General features: G+C 39.6%; 1 protein-coding gene across 5 annotated transcripts in view; it reads right to left on the reverse strand.

Moving 5' to 3' along the window:
* Positions 1-19585, reverse strand: part of CDC42BPA (CDC42 binding protein kinase alpha) — a 457009-nt gene that overhangs the window by 137393 nt on the left and 300031 nt on the right. For all 5 annotated transcript variants that reach the window (XM_019516554.1, XM_019516553.1, XM_019516552.1 and 2 more), the window contains exons 6-8: positions 5159-5252; positions 3226-3426; positions 2367-2615 (exon numbers count right to left, since the gene is read on the reverse strand). In XM_019516554.1, coding sequence (XP_019372099.1) covers positions 2367-2615; positions 3226-3426; positions 5159-5252 — 544 coding nt within the window. The remainder of the gene's footprint in view (positions 1-2366; positions 2616-3225; positions 3427-5158; positions 5253-19585) is intronic.

A 19585-nucleotide genomic window follows, 5' to 3' on the forward strand; every position in this document is an offset into this window, starting at 1 on the left:
TCTTTGCTGACTGTTGTGCTGAAATGTGTGTGAAATCAACCTATAATTGAATCAGCAATCCTATATGTTTAATTAATCTATTGCACACAAAACAGCTATATTAAAATATTGTCACTACGCCTGTATGTAAAGTTAGCTGGGAAATACTAGAATGAAGGTTGCCTTTATTTTGTACTATAATGGTTATGCAGTAGTAGATAACCTTTAAATACAATTACATGAAGAACCGCCATCCTCCAATCAACTACATATCCAACAAACCACCCACAGTCACTATGGACAGAAGTAATTTACCCTTTTCAACAGGAGAGGGGCAGTTGCCACTCAGGAGAGCTGTTGCCCTCCAAATGTTACCGCTGCATACTCCCTTGCACAGCGATTCTCAACGGGGGTGCTGTGAGATCCTTTTAAGGGTGCCAGAGGGAGCCACACAATATTAGCACTGGTAGGCATGCAAACAAGGTTCACAAGATAAACCCAGAGACATCAAATAGGAATTCATAATGTTGAAAACATTCTGACCTGTGGTGGATTTCCTGAGTTTTTTGCAATACAAGAATTACTCAAATTACTTCTCTGTAGTCAAAAAATGAGTGAAAAGTAAGAGCCAGCATTTTCTGAGGGGTTCCCGGAGCTGAACACAGGGTGCCTCAAGTCTAAAAAGTTTGAGAACTGCTGCCTTAGCAATACAAACCAGCAAAATCACTTTAAAATTAAACCTCAGTAAAGCAGGCTTTAAGTTGCAACAGTTTTGCTACACTTGTGCCACTATAGGAGCAGGCAGAGGGTAACAGGTACTTTATCCTGTTACAGATGGATCGGGTTGTCATAACCACACAGGGATCAGTTACAATTAGAGTGGTGGCTTGGTGTTCTACTGTAGATAATCATTTATGGTTTTTGACACAGGAAACCTGCCTCATTTAGTGTGCAAACAGGACCCGTATCATTCAATGACATAACTATTCAGTATTTTCTTTAATCCTCAGCACTAAGGGAAGTCCCAAACCTCATTTATTTAAATCCTGCATGGAGTAAATAAAAACAAACAAACAAAAAACCCCTTCATAAACTTTTCTGTGGTGCTTACTATGGTCTCTGAACAAGTATGGTAACTAATGGTATCTGAACAACTCACAGCTGTTAATTCATTTTCTCACAACACCGCTGTGAGGCAGGAGGTATTAGCGCCCCCAGTTTGCAGATGGGAAATTGTGATGCAAAGGCCAATATTTGCAACAAAAGTGTAAAGTGTCCACTTACTTTGGGTGCGTGGAGCCAAGTTTTTCAGAGGTCCTGAGAATGCACTGATCCTACTGGTTTCAAAAGTTGCTGTACAGGCTCAGCAATTCTGAAAAATCAGACCCCTGGTGTTTCAAGTTAGGCATCTAGAAAATGAAGTCTAAACAATAATGGTGCGATCCAGTTTGAATTTGGAAGTACATATCTTTGACCTCCCAGGCCATATGCAGACATGCAAAGGCATGAGTTTGTAGCGGCCCAAAAAGTAGCAGTGCAAATTTGTGTCGCTTTGTGCCTCAGCACATGCCTTTGCATGTGCACTTTGTTGTGGAACACATTGTCCTGCTTTGGGCAAACTTCCCTTGCCCAGCTCCTCCTGGCTTCTGGCACACTGGGGCACAAATGAAATAGTAGAGATGCTCTGGCTGGCAGCCAAAATGTCTTGCTGGAGGACCAAGCCTTCACCTGTTCCAGTGCACACTATTTTCCTGTGTTCTGAGACACTTTTTTTTTTGCTACCAGGAAATCCTAAGCCCCTACCTACATTCCAAAATTCCTGTTCAAAACCATAGAAGTATTAAAGCTACTCAAATAAACACCTAGAAAACATTTCAGTCAAATAAACACCTAGAAAAAATTTCAGTCATAAGGTTTACAGACTGGCAAAATTTTAAACAATTATGAATAGAGGGCAATAATGGGGAAAGTCATGCAACCCTGCATATAAACATCAGTGGCGTTCCCCCAGCAACAGTTTTTATGTGGCATACCACTTTCTGTCTATAGGGTGCTGCACTTATACAGCCATTATTTCTCCTGTATGGATTTTAAGGGCCTGTTCCTGCAAACAGTAAACTATATTTGTAATTTGCCTCACATGAGGATTTGCTGAGCATTCTCTAGAACCCAAGCCAAATTCATATTATTAAGTCTTTGCAAGATCAGGCTCCAAATAATCAACAGTTTTTCATTCTTTGGAAAAACAGAGATGCCTACCTACTAATGGTATTAGAGAGTATATTGCAGCATGACTAAAGTAATCTGGAATTAAAATGTCAATTTTTGAATGAGCATAAAGGAAATGAGGAATCGAAGGAAAAAAGATTTATCATTCATATACTTACAGAGTTTTTTAAGCAATCATCATCCACATCAAAGTTGGATGTATCAGTTGGGCTGCTGACTTCAGGGATGTAAGGTGCTTCACAGTTCCGAATGTTATCCCAGTCAATCCCGGCAAAAAATGGATGGTTCTTAAAGTCTTCAATCCCATTTTGCCCAAGTCGATGCTCCCTACTGCAAATGAGCCTTCGGATGAGGTCCTTTGCATTTTCTGAGACATCTGTTACTTGTGCAGGAAACTGAAATCTCTCCTTGAAGAATAAAACATGGAAGGATAGTTTATTATCAAGAAAAAGCCAGAAAAGTCAGGTTCCTTAGTGAACATTTCTGTAAAGAAATAGAGCTTTGTAAATACCCAGGCTCTTATGGTTAAATGAACATAATAAAGTTTCTAGGAAAAAGACTTACCCAGATGACCAAAAATACTGAAAATGTTATAACTGTCCTCTGCTTTTTGTTTATTTAGAGTCTCATGTACATTTTTGGATTATATCTTTACTTCCAGGTGGAAGAAAGTTTAAAAACCCCTTCTTTAAGCCAACAAATGGATCCACAAGAAAGAACTGGAGCAAAAGAAGTGATGTAACATAGCCAAACCTTAGTCCTTGCAGTGAATTAAGGAGTGCTCTTATATGTCCAGATTTTTAGTTTGAACTACTTTATCCAAAAATAAAACCAGCTGAAATTCATTACCAGAAACTGTAAGGTATGGAGATCACATTTATACTCAGGATTTATGAACATGAGCACAATTATTACAAAACAATTCTCTTTTTAAATAAACTTAAGATAATTCTTTTTACTCATTAAAAATTGTTTAATTGGAAAGGGGAGAGAAAGAGAGAGAAAACAAGCACTAACTTTGTGGTTCATTATTTTCCCATAGGTCTCCACCAAGGACTCTGCATAAAATGGAGTTTCTCCATAAAGCATTTCATACATGCAAACGCCTAGGGACCACCAGTCACATTCAGGTCCATACTTCCCTTTTCCATCTTCCATGGCCTGCAGAATTTCTGGAGAGATATAGTCTGGGGTTCCAACTGCCACTGAAGATTGGACCTGTGAGAGTTAGTATTTCCATTATTAACAATAGTTTTCACTATTAGGGTATGGATAAACATACTTTTTGCCTGCTTCAAAAGGGCATGGGGATCTGCAGCGCAGGAATATACGTCAGCTCCTATGATCTAACTGTTATGTCTGCATGAACTTGTAGAGATGTAAGTGAGCTCAACAGGATAAACATCACAATGGTTTTACTGTATCTGTATCACTACAGAATTATTTAGACGTAACAGTTGCAACCAAAAAGCCTATACCGGTATCCTTTAATGTTGCTACAATTGTGATACCTGCCTATGACCTTAGAGACAGTGCTCTGTGAATAGGATCATGTGTCTCTCTATGTAAGTTCAGTTTAGTGTTCAAATTGTAACAGTGAAATCTAACAAAGAAAGGTTTTCTAAACAGTTGTTCATGAAATAAACTAAATGTGTCCCAAGCACTTCAATATTTCAAACGTTCTGAAAAAAAAAGGTAGGCTAATCCAATAATTTAGTTTTGCTCTGAAATGTGATTAATTCCAAATAAGGCAGTTTTGGGGCTTGCAGTTATTATAAAGCAATCATCTCATTGCTAATCACATATATCATATTTACATAAATCTAAGAGCAGGTTTCACCTCAGTTAACCTGGGGAAAAAAGCCTCTTGTCTTAGACTTGAGTACAAGCAGGGGGAAAGGACCTTCACCACCACCTGCCTCTCCTTCCCCGTGCCTTTTCTGTCTCCTGTGCCCCTTCTCCTTTCTCTCTCTTCCACCACTTACCTTCCACTCGAAGCTCTGGCTGGTGCCCCACTCCAGGAAGCATGTGCTGCCTCTGGCCCCAACCCGGTCATGCAACAGCTGTTATTGGCTGCTGCTCTGGCGCTAGCTCTACGGTAGCCAGAAGGGGGCAGAAGGCAGGCAGTAGAGGGAGCCCAAACAGGAAGCAGGAGGGAAGGGAGGTGGTGTGGGGGGCAGGTGGAAGGGGGGCAAGTGACAGGGGGGGCCAGGCAGGGTGTGGAGGTAAGCACTAGGGGTGCAACTGGAGGGGCAGGCAGTGGGGGGGAGGGGTGACAAAGGTCAGGCTACTTGACACCCTCCTATCCTTCCTGGTGCTGTGTGCCCTGCTACCACGGTGGGACGAATTTAAGACGACCCTGCAAAAATTAGATTCTAGACATAGAAAACTGTAACAAATTTATATATTTTCCATGTCTAGAATCTACTTTTTGTGTGTCATCTAAAATTCAAAGTCATCTTGGACTTGGGTAAATACAGTATTAATGCAAATACCTTGTAGAAATTCAAGGCATAATTATTACATACTGGAACTCCCTTTTAATCTCCTGTATCAGAAGTTAAAAAAAAAAGTGCTCCACTGGGGTGATGCAATATCAAGTACTCTTCATCCTGCTTCTGAGTACACTGACATCAATGAGGGCTTTACATGAGCACTTACAATAGTACATGGCTCAAAACTGGATGTCTTGCATCTTTCCAATGGTTATGTATTCAATTTTGATTATGCAAACTGCATTGATTAACCACTTTAATTAAATGCACTAAAATATATTTAACACAAAATAAGTTCAAATAATATTTAATATTTTGTAATTGTATTTTAAAATGACATTTGCCTTCACAGATAGGATTATTGCTTTATGAGCCAAAATTTCAGTACCAAACAGAGGACAGAAGAGAAAGATGATTGAAAGACTATTATAACTGTGCCATTCTTTCTAATTTACCGTTCCATCTTCCATGAGTTTCAGACAAGAACCAAAATCTGCTAGCCGAATATGTCCATTCATATCCATCAAAATGTTATCTGGTTTAATATCCCTGCAAACAAAACACATTTAAGGATCAGCTTGAGGAAAAACATAATGCATTCTCCTGAACAATAATTTAGAAACTTTTTTTTCATTCACTAACAGTGAAGGCAGAGAGCAGTTGCTCCCTATATGATTTTATTTATGAAACATTTGCTATCCAGCCTATACATGCAATGAAAAAATTGTGGTAAGATTTAATAATTTAACTCCCATTAATGACAGTAATAATTACCGTGGGCAAGTCCCACATACCACACAGAGAACTTGTATATAAAGAAAGCAATGGTAGTTTCTGCACAGCCCTATGCATTCCATACCCTATGATATTATTTATAACTTTCCTGAAATAACAGAGAAGTCTAAATCATTTCAAGATGTCTAGAGGAGTATTTTCAATTCACATGTTGGCACTTGGCTAAGAAAAAGCCTCCCTCATAAAACTTTGGAACAAAGTTAATGAAGTCCTGCAATGATCTCTGTACCATTAAGGTTTAGTATCTTTATCCACACATTTCTGTTATGTACTCCCCCTTCAAAGTTTGCATGTTATTGCTTTGATTGCCCATTCAGAGGACATTTGTCCATTTCTTCTGGAACACCTGATAATGTCATTTTTCAGACCTGTTGACAGTTCTTCATGGAAAACCTGCAGCTTTTTTCCCCACCCTGCTCACAAAACATAAGGGGACACCCTTGGAGCATGCAACATGCCTGAGAACACAAATCCATTTTCTGAATCACACTTTTTTTTTAAAGCTACTTAGCTATTTAGAAAACCAAGTGGCCAACCATGTACACATATAGATACAGTTCTCCTGTAAGAACAAAGTGGTTTTAAAACCAAAGTGTTCTCTGAGTACTTCACTTAACATTTTTTAAATGTAAATAATTAACTCAAGAAACCTGATACTTGCCAGCCTAGTGGTTGGCTGCTGCATTTTTTGCTGAAAGCAGCTGGAGTGTGAGAACAAATACAACTCTCTAACCTTATAATCAGAGCTCTGCAGGTAGCACAAGTCATACAGAAATGGCTGGGTTCATCATGGCATATGTCAGAAGTAAATATACCACTGATATACAGAGTTTAACCTGTATATCAAATTTTGGTCCTAGTTTCCCTGGTGTATGTCAACTATAGTGCCACTTTAAACAATTAATTTACCCTTCTGTAACATATAATGCAATTTGCCCTATGAAGCCAAATTCTTTACTGGCCTAAACTGACTCCTTTGAAATTACTGTGATTAGTAGTATGTCAGAAGCACTGATATACAGTATATCAGTGGTATATTTGCTTCTGACATATGCCATGTTTGACCCCAGTACTTTTTTCCTGCCATGGCAGGGGGTCGGACTTGATGATCTGCTCAAGTCCCTTCCGACCCTACCAACTATGAAACTAAGCCTCAGCCTTAAAGATGTAAATCTGATCACTCTTTTTTAAGGCTTTAATGTCTCAGATAACTGACGGTAAGAAATCTGAAATTCAGAACAGGGCCACAGTTTCACAAGTGACTGTAAGGGCACATCTATATGCACTCATTTGAAGGATCAGGATACTGGTTGCTAGGCACATGAACAAACTGCAACTGCTCAGTATCTTTAAACAATTATTACAAACGTTGTTTAAATTTAACTGACCAAAAAATATGACAATCACAGTATTTTCATCTAAGACTTGCCCAAAATTTTCAAAACTTATATGATGAATGGATTTTTGCAACAAATGTTAGCTTTCGAATAAGTAATGAGGTTGATGTGGCAGAGAAATAAGAAAGAAAAAAAGCAACTAAAACATTACTTCATTCTTATAAAGGACTAAACAAATTTTAATCAAATGTTGTCAAACAAACTCTATATTCCTAGCTTGAGGCCATACAGGTTATCTTTCAACTCAGAGCAACATTTTTATAACTGAGCTATAATCTGTGCAATTAAGGTTTTATAATGAAAAATTGAGAGAGCGTTATTTGAATGGCATGATAAAAAGCACTCCAGCATTCAGGTAAGACGTCAATGTACTGCCTTATGTACTACAAAATAATGAAATAGTCTCAGGTAAGTTTCAAGAAGCTATTGTATACAGAAGAGATATATTATGGATAGACTTGATACACATTGTTTATAACAATGAATACAGGATTAATTTATTATTTGTGAATAACTGGTTGCCCTTTAAGGCAAGCTGAAAGCTGCTTGTGGTACATTCTAGCATGGGGTTGCCCTGCATCTATGTTTATAGGTGCTGTGCGATGGGAGCAGATGGACTCCCACTGCCTGGCAAGTTTAAACCTGTGTGCGGAGTAGCCCTACATCAGCACTCTCTGTCCAGTATCTGGAAGGCCACATGCTGTGCAGACCCTGCTGTGCTCTCCAGAGTGCAGGTTTAAACTAACCAGGAAGGGGGAGCCCCTGGCTCACCACTACACACTCAATTTAAATGTGGAACATCTTTGTGGCTGGTTTGCCATTTTATGGTGCCAGAAATTGGTTGAACGTGTGGCATGTTATTGTTAATTGCATGATGAATGTAATATCTGCCAAGGGCTTTAGACATCTACATTTTGTGTAGAAGCCTGTTTAGATCTGACCCTTTATGCCTTTCAAGCTGTTTTCTGTCACTTGAAAATTTAAAAAAGGATACCACAGAGCACAGAGTATAGAGTTAGGGCTACCTTAGAATAAATTAATACTGTTTTGCCTCAGATACCACTGTGCAGTAAGTACAGATAGTAGTTACCATTCTTTTTAAAATGACGATCACTATAGCACTTCATGAAGAGAACACTGAGAAATATTCTCTTCTGACTCGTATCAAATTTAAAATGAATATTTTATGCATTTCATTTGGTTTTATTGTATTTGGCATTTGAATGCAGAAACAACTGATGTACAAACAAAAAAGCTCAAATGTTCATAACTTTTTTTAAGCTACTGGTTTGGAATGTTTCAGTCTAATAAAGAACTCCTACCACACTAGGAAGGCAAATATTGTTACAGAAATTGCATTTTCACATATCAGAATGTAGTACAAAATAACAGAGAATCAAAATGTAAACCTGTGGAAGTAGCTCTGAGAACCCTCTGAATAAAATTCTTTAGTTCCACTTTTGCACAATGTTGCTGACACTGCATGTGCTAAAGAATTACAACTTTCAGCTTTAGAGACTTTTTCATACTGATCTAGCAAAACATTGGTTAAATATATTCTTAAAAAAACACTATCAATGTCTCTGGAAACACCTCTCAGATGTAAAATACTCTGTAAAAATAAATCTAAAATCAAATTACATTTAAAAATCTGGTACTACTTCAAGATAAACAAAAACATAAATTACCTTTGAGGCACGATTTACCCAAAATATCCATCTTTCACTATATACCCAAGAGATTAAGAAGAATAAAGGAGACAGTAAGTACAAAGAATCCACAGGACACACACAAGGAAAACCTTGCTGTGACTGTTCATATGTGTGTACACACAAGCGCGGAGAGGGCACTGAAAATGCCATGTAGGGATAAATACCTCTTGTTATCTCACAGAGTCAGATGTTCACCTCCCATTACAAGGTGTAAAAAAAATATATTTTCTACATTCTGCAAGCTTTTCCTGTCACATCTCTGCTCTGTCAGCCACACACTGAAATGGAAATAGTAGTCTTATACCAGAAACAGCGTGTAGAGGCCAGAAACGGTGGATGAAACCTTTAAGGGGAGCCCTAAGCAGATACATGGAATGGTCATCCCTTCATAAGCCTCTCAGCCTCCTCCTCCTATGCTATACAGCATTTAGCTGTTCCATCATCATTGTTCATTAATTACACAAAGATGGAAGACTGGCACTGTGACAGAGGACTTTAAGGTGGTATGCCCAGATTCATCCCATTTTTCAAATTCCTCCAAGTGATTATTAATTATGTAGATAAAGATATTTTATAAACAATGGAGGCCAGATCCTCACCTTGGGTAAATGGGTATACTTCCTCTGAAGGAAGTAGAGCTCTACTGATATACATAAGTTTCTACTCGTTTGAATAGATAACAAATCAAAATGCACAATTCTTCCCCTTAGTTAAGTGGGAGTTTGTCAAGATCTTCACAATGAAAGCAGTAACCTTTCTTTAAAAACCTTCCCATTCCAACTCTTTTACTCTTTATTTACCCTTCAATTATATATTTTTTAAAAAGGCTGAAAGGCCAGCCACTCAACATTTGGGAAATGCCAGGTTACAGGTTGCCTGAGCAATCTTAGTGTAGCCTCCAGCTGTAATCCCAGCATGTCCTATTTTAGTGTGCTTAACTTTGCAACCTTATTTATGCTGTTCTTTTAAAGGTCAATATGACAGTAATCTCCTAGGCCTTTTTTCAAAAAGAAACTGAAAATCAGCAATTCCATTATGTGGAATCATACTGATACTCTAAAGGATCATCACAGGATTGAAACTTTTAGCAGCAGAGCACAGATTTCTGCCATCTGAGCTAAGGCAGTCTCTGGTAGTAGATTATCATCTTTTCTGTGGACCAGTAATAGACGGGCTGGGAGGAGGAGAAATACTTTGCCATTCCTCTGTGAACAAGTTTACATTCCTTTTTGAATGAGTGACATGTGAAAGCAAAAAGCTCCAAAAGTTTGAAGGGTAGGAACCTCCTTACGTCCAGATTTTTATTTAAACCATTTCTGAAGCTAAAGTATCATGTGAGCTGCTGAATGCACCAACTCCTGTGAATTGCAGTGAGATTTGAGGGCCCTCAGAATCTTGCAAGAGAAGTTTGGTATTGCATAGGATCAAGTCCCTGAGCTAGTAACTCTTCTCAGAACAGACTGTCTCATCAGAAATTAGGTACTTCCTATTTCTGATCAGTCTGAAAGTGCTGTGGAAATAAACGCTTTCATGAGACTTTTGTAACTGTACTTCCAGATAGAAATAGAAAGTGCAAATGCCTGTGAAAAATAAAACTAGCATGACAAATATTAACACAACATTTTAAAAACTTGTAATAGTTTCCACTTTAATCTGAGGTTTGTTCAAGCTTCAGATTGGTCTATCTATCTGAATGGGGTCACACACCTCTCTTTAAAATTAGTTTATTTTCTTTAAGCATAATTTAAAAAGTCATTTTGCTTTATAACTGTTGTAATATAAGTAATGGTTTGATCTGGGACTACAGCGGGATTATTGCCACTCATTTTGATGTCTCTGCTAACGAACCTGAGAGAAATTCTATTTGTTTACTAAGGCTCAAGAGTAAACTATTTCCTTTGAGAGTTGGTAAATCTGCAGTATAGCCTTTTAAGGCCATTACAAAAAAAAGCCCCTTTTTTTTTTTTTGTCTGGGTTCATTTCAAAGACACTGAATTACTAGAGAAATGCTGAGGCCTTTGCAAACAGAAAATATTATGTATTATATTATACATGAATTTTAAGCACAGTTAAATTTGTACCATACTTCATAACCAGTGTAAGAAACCCAACAGCAAGCACATCTGTCAAGAAGATACCGGCAATTATTGCATAATTGTTTTTGCAAGTATGGTTTAATTATGTGTGCTCAGACTGTTATTTTAAAAAGCAAATTTTGCACATCAGATAGCCATCTTTTTTATAAAGCAACAGTGACTAAAGAATATTGAAGGATAAGTATATATTTCTTTGAGCTCCCAAGTGGGTTTTTATTATAATTGTTAAAGTTTCACAGAAATCCAGAGAAGATGCATGTAGCTAGTTACTAATGTTCCCCTTTAAAACCACTATTAAGTTTATTGTAAAATTATGCTGGAGGTATTAAAGCATCCCCCTGTTCTCAAGGTTCACCTGTGCTGGTTTGTAAGGAACTGGATAAAGCAGCACTGTCCAACTTTAAACCCGTAGGGGCCACATGCCCCACAGACCACCCCTGCAGGGGCTGCACGCTACACAGGCTGCACCAGGCACACCAAACATGCTCCCTCTCCCTATGGCTGCATCATACACCTGTGCAGGCACACCCCATACTGCTGCACCCAGCACTAGGATTATCATACATCCGGGTTGTCCCAGACATCCTCTTTTTGGGTGCTCCCATCTCCATCTGAGAGGTTTTTTTAAATACTAACAAATGTCTGGGATTTGGGATTTTGCTCTCTCAGCAGCAAAGTTTTCCCTGGCACTGGGCTGCAGCAGGGTGGGGGAGGTGCCTGCCCCTCCAGCAGGGGAAGGGAGCAGGGGAGAGGCAGCAGGGAGATGTGTGGCCAAGCCGCACTGGTGCTTGTGCTCACAGGGGTGGAGCAGTCAGGTGATGCTTGCAGGGCTGGGGGAGCAAGGGGCTGCAGGTCAGGAGTGAGGGGCACCAGAGGGCTGTGGTTTGGGAGTGAGGGGCACCAAGGGGGTGGGGGACTGTGGGTTGGGAGTGTAGGGCACACGCAGGGCCAGGGGGCTGCAAGTCAGGAGTAAGGGGCATCAGCAGGGACAGGACGGGGGGGTGGGGGGATGGGCTATGGTTTGGGAGTGAGGGGCACCAGCATGGTCTTGGGGGCAGGGTACTTTGTGTCGGGAGTGAGGAGCAGCAGCAGGGCGGGCTGTGGCTTGGGAGTGAGGGGCAGGAGCAGGGCATGGACATATCACTGCCTCCTCCATGCCCCCAATCATATTACCCTCCCCCCCCCAACAGGTGTCCTCTTTTTTGAAACTGGAAATAAGATAACTCCACCAAGCACCCCCTCACCCCCCCATTACTGTGCTGCACAGGCAGATCCCCCCTTCCATCCAACCTCAACCCCTCGCCTTCGCCAGACGAGGCCCTGGGTTCACCCTCCACTCTCTACGCTGCTACAATGCCTCACCCCTTGCCTTGGGGCAAAGGCAGGATGTGGCAGCCAGAGGAGAGAGGGAAAGCCTGAAGCCTGGAGGAGAAGCACCAGAGGCAGGGAACCTTTGTGCCAGAAGGAGGATGAACCTGGGAAAAGCAGCCAGAAGTCGCAATAGATCCATTTCAGGGACCAGGACAATAAGGTTCCTTTGGTTCCTTTGTTTGGTGAAGGACTGTAAGTAACTGGGGCAGGCTGGAAGAAGCTCCAGGCAGCAAAGAGCAGCACAGTACTAAGGCTTCCTGAGAGATGCTTGGGGGGAGGGACAAAGCCCAGCTGAAAAGTCCTGAGGTGGCAACCTACGATAGTAGACTTAATACACTAGAGGGGATATGAAACAGTGTTGGTGGGAGCATTTAGACAGGATCATACTGCTGAGCCAGCTCAACAACGTGCATTTTGAAAATCATGCTAAAATCCTTTAGAAACTGAAAATGAATATGCCAATATTGGGAACCAAACAATACACTACAGACATCTGCACATATCTCAATAAGCAAAAAGCAAGAACTCCCAGTATATTCTCTGCTGTACTTTATTTTCTTTGTAATCTTTGTAATTTCTTTTTCTCAAAAATAAAGGTCACCAGATTTGAAGCAACAGCGTTGCCTTTGTAACCGTTACATGTCACAGAAGGAACATACCTGCACAGGAGGGTCAAAAAGGCAAGACAGCCAGAGGCTCTCTGGCAGATCCAAATAAATTGCTTCCTGAAACAAAGTGGCTAAGGCCCTGCCTGTCTAACGGTAAGGAACACTGGAATAGCAGTAGGGTGACCACTGGTCCTTAATTAGGCAGGACAGTCCCAAAATATAAAGATCAAGTTCTGGTCCCAGGCTGAATGACTGGGACAGCACTTGTCCTGGATTCCCCTAGACAGTCAAACCATAGGAATAACCTGTGCAGGGATCTGGGTTTTCTGTTTACTTCTTGGGACTGGGGGTAGCAGGACACGGGGGGTTCCACGTGCATGTGTGTGCATGCACATACATGCACGTAGCCAGCAATACAGCCAGGCAGCAATGGAGAGCAGCTTCCCCAGCTGCCTGCAGGTAAGTCTATAGGGCGGAGGGGGCATAGGCAACACGAAGGGAGTGGGGATTGAGGCCCCCACAGTGAGGAAGGGAATACTGTAGGGTTGGCAGCTGGGGCTGGAGGTGCTGCTCAGCCAGAGCAGTGCATGGGGCCTGGAGCTGGAGTGGAAAAGTGCAGCCATGGGGCCTGGACAGGGAGTGGGATGGAGCCATGGGCGGCTCATCCGGGAGGTGGCAGGGGGGCTGGCTCCCTGTTGCTGCACACACTCCTGGGGAGGGGAGCACGAGCAGGGTACGTGCCCCTCCAGATTTGTACACAAGGCAGGGGTGGGCATGGGCTGCCTGTTGCAGGCTCAGGGCTCCCTGCCCTGCTGCCCTCCCCCAGAGGCCTCTGTGGCCCAACAGGCAGGACCTGGAACAGGAGGACAGAGCGGGGCAGGGCAGCCTGGTGTCCCATTTTTGCATTTTGAAAAGGTGGTCACTCTAAACAGCAGTGAAGGGGATGACCTGGCTCTAAATGCAGTGACTTCTGTATGAAGGAGTCCTGTATGAAGAATGACTATATGGAATGTCCCTTTTAAAGTAGCATGCCTTAGAATTGTAGCTGATTTACCAATTTATTGACTGGATAAACATAAAGAATGACCTCATGGATAAGATCTTTATTCTACCTTCACATTACAAAGTTATAAAAATATCATTTTTTTAGCCTAATAATTACTTCTCTCCTATATAGTCAGTAAGGCTCATGGTATATTATTCCCGCTAATAGTAAAGTGTGAATTGTAGAGGGTATAAACTAAGTTTGCTGTGAGTACTCACTGTCCCCTTTGTGATGTAAACCCAAAATCAAATTATTTGTTCAGGCTTAGCTCATAGGCACAGGGTAACTAATCCAGATGGCTTAAAAGCAATTGAAAACACTATAGCATTTCATTTCTCCTTTAGACATGTACATACATTCTAAACAATAATAAAAAATAAATGTCAGAAGCAGACAGTTAATGGTTGTAATTATAGTCTTACAATAAGCAGCATTTCCTTTTGCCAAGTTATTTACCTTAAGAAAAGTATTAGAGAGAATCTGTCTGCTAGAACAGCTGGACCTTTACTCTCCAGCATTCCTTCAGCACCCGAAGTTTTCTCCGACATTGTCAGAACTTTTGTGGACTCTCTGTGCCATTCTCTTCTGCTGATACAGAAACAATTTTCTTCCCTTTGCCCCATTTCCTAGAGCATTTAAGCTACACCCACCAAAATAAATACATGAAAATACATCGATGTCTGGCTACATTTTAAGTAAAGTAGGTAATCTGGTGCTTACAAAGTTTTTATTAATACATTCGGCGATTCAGATTTGACAGCCCTGAGGGATGCCCACAAAATGATGTTTGGTGAACTCCCAGCAAAGCTAGTAATCACCTGGTTTGAGTTTGTCACAGTTAACCCTACAGGACTTCAAGAGTGAGTGTTTACTTCAAAGGACAGTTTACTCCACATTTCCATTATATTGTTCAGGGGTGATATCAAGTGCTGAATTTGCCAAATTCAACTTACCTCAGCTGCAGTGAACCAAACTGGAAAAAAGATCCACCTGGCAAAAACAGCAATGCGCGTGGAAGCCAGATTAGATTTGGGTAGCTGGCAGCAATTCCTCAATAATCTCAGTATGAGAGGCTACATGTGACAGCTGCGCAAGGAAACTGGAGTAAGGCTCCAGTGCATTTCTACCTAAAGACACTCCTCTCCTCCTCTGCTTGAGACCTATGAACAATTCTATCTTTTAAATACAATTATCTTTTGATTTTTACTATGTTCTGAATAACTCAGTTTCTACTGGATTCACACACATTCACATATACACACTCCATGTGTAGGTATTAGTTTTTACACATACACACATACGCACATGCACACACACTATTTATGCATCTTAGTTCATATAGTACCCAAACAACTGTGCTATGTTTGCATATTAATAAAACAATGCTCTGCCCTTTTAAGCTGAAAAGTAAAGGCTTGAACCTTTTAAAATGAAGGCAATATAAGTAGCTTTGAAGGCCACAGGACTCTAACCAGGCCTAAAATTTGTAGAACTAAAGTCCTAACAAGTAAAATAGGCAAAAGGGAGAGAAAAGCAAGATAGTTTCATGATTTTCATTTTTACAAACCTATTCCTTTAGTTTATATCCTGTTTTTTCCCTTGGTCCTTACTGAGAGGAACAGGATATAAAATACCATGCAACACTTAACCTCTTGTTTCAAAACATCCTTGTACCTTAGGCATCATACACTTGATGTAGCTCTCATTAAAGTCAGTGGACAAACTACCACTGATTTCAAAGGGAGCTGGACTGAACCACAAAGGACAAGTCCCAAATTCCTGGTGAATGGTAGTAACAGCGCAGGATCCCTTGTTACACGGTTTATTGATTAAAAACATGCATGTAGTTTTAAACAATGTTCTTTCACCAAGAACAATCAAGATATTGACAGTCGTACTGTAATGGCATAGATGAGCCCCAGCATAATATATACACAGAGCAAGAAATTGCCCCTAATCTGAAAATCTGACAAGATAAATAAACCAAAATTTTGCAAGATGGAAAAATATAGTATTATCATCTCCTTTTTACTAGTTAAGATGCGCGTCTGTAATGTAAGGCAGCTCTGCACTGAGACACCCTGCACTAGTTCTTTGAGCAGTAACTGATGATCTGGAAGCAGTACAGTGCAGTAATAAGGCACTGTATACAAGACAATTAGCTCTGCTGAGAGGCAGAACTTATTAACCCACATGCTATACTGCATTAATGGGGCTATACTGTTTCCAGCTCAGTACAAAGCTGCCTTATACCATTTACCCACAGCCACAGAGAAAGAAGTACTTTGTTCCAAATTCTGTAGCAACACAGTGGCAGTCAGGAATTGAACCTAGGTCTTCTGCATTACAGCCTGTAAGATATTTAAAAATCTAAAGTTAATGAGGCCTAGAGGGTAATTTATATTTGTGGCCAATGCTAACTTTTAATTTTATTTTTCTTTATTAAAAAAAAGGAAATCTTGCTCCAAAGACTTATGTTGCTCCTTTAATCAATTTTTGCTCCTCAGACAACTATTTTGGAAACACCCAAGTATTTACCTTATGATATCTGATTTTCTTTATGAATTTCAAATTCTAATAAAATAAGCAATAACACACAACAGGGTGTGCATTTGCCAGCCAACACATACACACCTTGGGTTTGTTCAGGCATTGATGTTCATTCCTGAACGCAAATACCATGTGCACATACTGGCTGATGAACACATACCCTATCATGTGTCAAAGAACTTACAAAGTTATTATTTTTTAAATCAAACTGTTTAAACCTTTACTAACAAACTTTAAAATGGATTTGCCAAAGAAAACTATTGCACCGCAGTATGTTTATTTCCTGTAAAATTCTGGATTTCTCTAAAATGTTGTAGTTCAAGAAACAGTATTAATGAAAAAATAATTTTGTGTCCTAATTTCTCGTTTCTTTTTATTCTATTTTTTTTTTTTAACACAACTGGTGAAAGTAATCTGGATCTCAAAGTAGCTCCAATTCAAGGTGCTATATCTTCTCCTCTGAAACCCTAATCAGCTGAGAGGAAACAGGTGGTTACATTTGCGGAATATATCCCTTCACCCATTAATTTGAAGAAATAAGATATAAAACATAGCAAAGAGATAGGGAACAATAATGAAAAGAAACTATACAAATGAGGTTTCATTTTTAACTACATTCAATTGCAGCTGAATGCCTCAAATCAGATTAACTGACATGTAAATGCCTGTTCTGGGAATGTTGGTGGTAGCCATGTTGGTCTAAGGACACAGGCAGACAAGGTTCTTCGGGTAAATGTGGTATCTTTTATTAGACCAAACAAATAATTGGAAAAATTGTTCTTTGCAAGCTTTCAGGTACAAACACCCTTCCTTAGGCAGAGGGAGAGTCAGAGAGATGCTAGGGGCTTGATGTCAAGCTCACTACAGTCAGAATGCAAGGTGGTGAGGAATTTGATTCCAGATCTCTTTGCTGTGCCTGACTGCAGTGTGTAGAGCAGTGTGCTTTTAGAGTTAAGTTTTTATTTATTACATCTTTCGAACTCTGCAAGTACAAATTCGGATATCACATGGAGTATGGATGAATAATAATGCATTACATTTAATGGAGAATGTTCCATAATTCCTATTATAAACAACAATTGTTAGCTGCTTTACCAGATTCAGATTTGTTTTTGAGGCATTTTGGTATTTGGGCATAGCTTACAAAATTCATTTGATAATTTTGCTTAGTCTGCTCAGATTCATACTGATATATCACTGAATGTCTAGATTGTATACTGGGTTTTGGTCTAAATCCACCCCTCCCCCTACAACATATGTTTTATTTTAAGATTCAACATCTTATGGGGAATAGAACATGCTTAAAATACTTCAGGCAAAAATACATATACACATAAGTATGAGGATCTTGTTGACTTGATGTGCAAGCAAAATATATAGGAATAAAGCTTTTGACAGTTTAATTAGAGATATGTAAAATAATCTATAATTGCTTAAGCATAAGTCCATGGGACAGCATTTGGGTGCATTCATTTTAATAGTTAAGAACAGCTTGACTTTTCCCCTTCATATTAAGCATTTTATTGGGATTTTTCACCAGGCAAGAAGCCATATGGCAAAAAAAATCATAATAAATAAACAGAAGAAAAATTACAGTGAGCAAGTATGGAGGTCCTCCATGCTGTACAAAATTGAAAGCACAATCATGAAAACTTTGGAGGAAAACAAAAGGAGGTAAAAAAAAATGATCTATTTTATTGAAAGCTGGCTTAAGACTGCTATTTTGGTCCAAAGAGTTCAGCTATCACCAGGGGAAATTAGTAAAAATTGCTACTAGCTGGATCCAATTTGTAAAGCTCAAGAAGGAGACAATCCTGAGGAAATGAGATAAATAAGCTTCAGTTGAAACAAGATAAATTGTGACATAATTACAGAACAGTATTCTGAGGCTCTGGAGGTACCCTGCAGTTCATTAATCAATTCTAATTCAGAATTATAATGTTTAATTATTTGAAAATCTTTTTCAATTTTCTTTTGGCAATAAAGATGCTGATTGCACTATATCAAAACTCTAAGTCCAAGTCTCAACTAAATTTAAGACAAGATTTTAAATGTTTAGCTCTAACTGTATCTGTAATTTTGCATTTCTTTAGCATTCGATAGAGTGTCTGCTTAGTTCCATCAACATAAACCAAGCCATAGTCATTGGAGATTTTAAACTACATTGTCAATGGCATTACATTGTTAGCACAGTTTAAGCCACAGTGCGACAGGCATTTGTCTAAAACTCATGTTTGTGTAAAAATCAGGTAGGCCCCAGAATTCAATGACAATGCCTTGAAATTTAGAAGTAAAAAATATTATTAAAGTTCCTAACATTTAAACATTTCTAAACAAATTGAGTATTTGTAAAACAATTCCGAATTACAGACTTGCAAGTGGAAAGCTTCTCTGTATCCTCATATTGTCCAACCAAAATGTGTCTCAGCCTTGATACATATGCACATTTAGGGATGACTTAACTATCAGACTTATCATCTAAAAACAACTACTAGTGTCACATTGAAGATGGTCTGGTTATTGTAGTTAGGTTGTCTGATAATCAGTTCCCTAAGAAAATCCTTTTTGAATATTAATGTGGTAGGTGTTAATGTGACAAGCAATTAAAAACATCCAAAAACTGCTAAGAGCCAGCCCCTAACCAATGCAATACTGAGGTTCAAAGCTTGGAACAAGTAGTCTTTGAGTACGAGACGTGATGCAAAATGGTCCATGATGGTGTAACTGGCTCTCAGAGCCAGTGCACCAAGGACACAGGATACAAACATCTACAATGAAAATCTTGACATTGGATCAGGCTTCCCAGTCTATTCTCATCACAACTGTCCAGTTTTTAAGTGTATGTTTCAGACAAAGACTGGTCGTCATTTTAACCCTTGGTTTAAGCAAGAATCAATATGTTTAAACATTTACATTTAATTTCTGTTCTGGGATACCTTTATCTTCCAATAATGCCTATTGCAGAGGGATGAATAACATGGAGTCTACAAGTCTCACTGTTTTATACAGTTTCCCCAGAATAAAAGACAGTTTTATGCATTCCTTTTATGCATATAGCAGCAGAGTTGTCAAGAACCTGGGAAAGAAAAAGAGAATACTTCATGAATTTTACTGTGCTGGTTTAGTTTCCCTGTGCACCGCACAGGAGCCAGGGTAATGGGCAAGGATGACCTAGCAGAAAGAGGGGAAACCTTTTTGACAGGTGTGTTACATTAAGCCCTGCACCCAGAAATGAAAAAGGCTGAGCTGGCATTCTGGGCAAACCCTCAGGAGAGCAGGGGAAGGTGTGCGCAGCTTCCAACATAGAG

This window comes from Gavialis gangeticus, unplaced genomic scaffold, assembly GCF_001723915.1.
Source record: "Gavialis gangeticus isolate Ggan-Ray unplaced genomic scaffold, GavGan_comp1, whole genome shotgun sequence".
NCBI classification, from domain to species: Eukaryota; Metazoa; Chordata; order Crocodylia; family Gavialidae; genus Gavialis; species Gavialis gangeticus.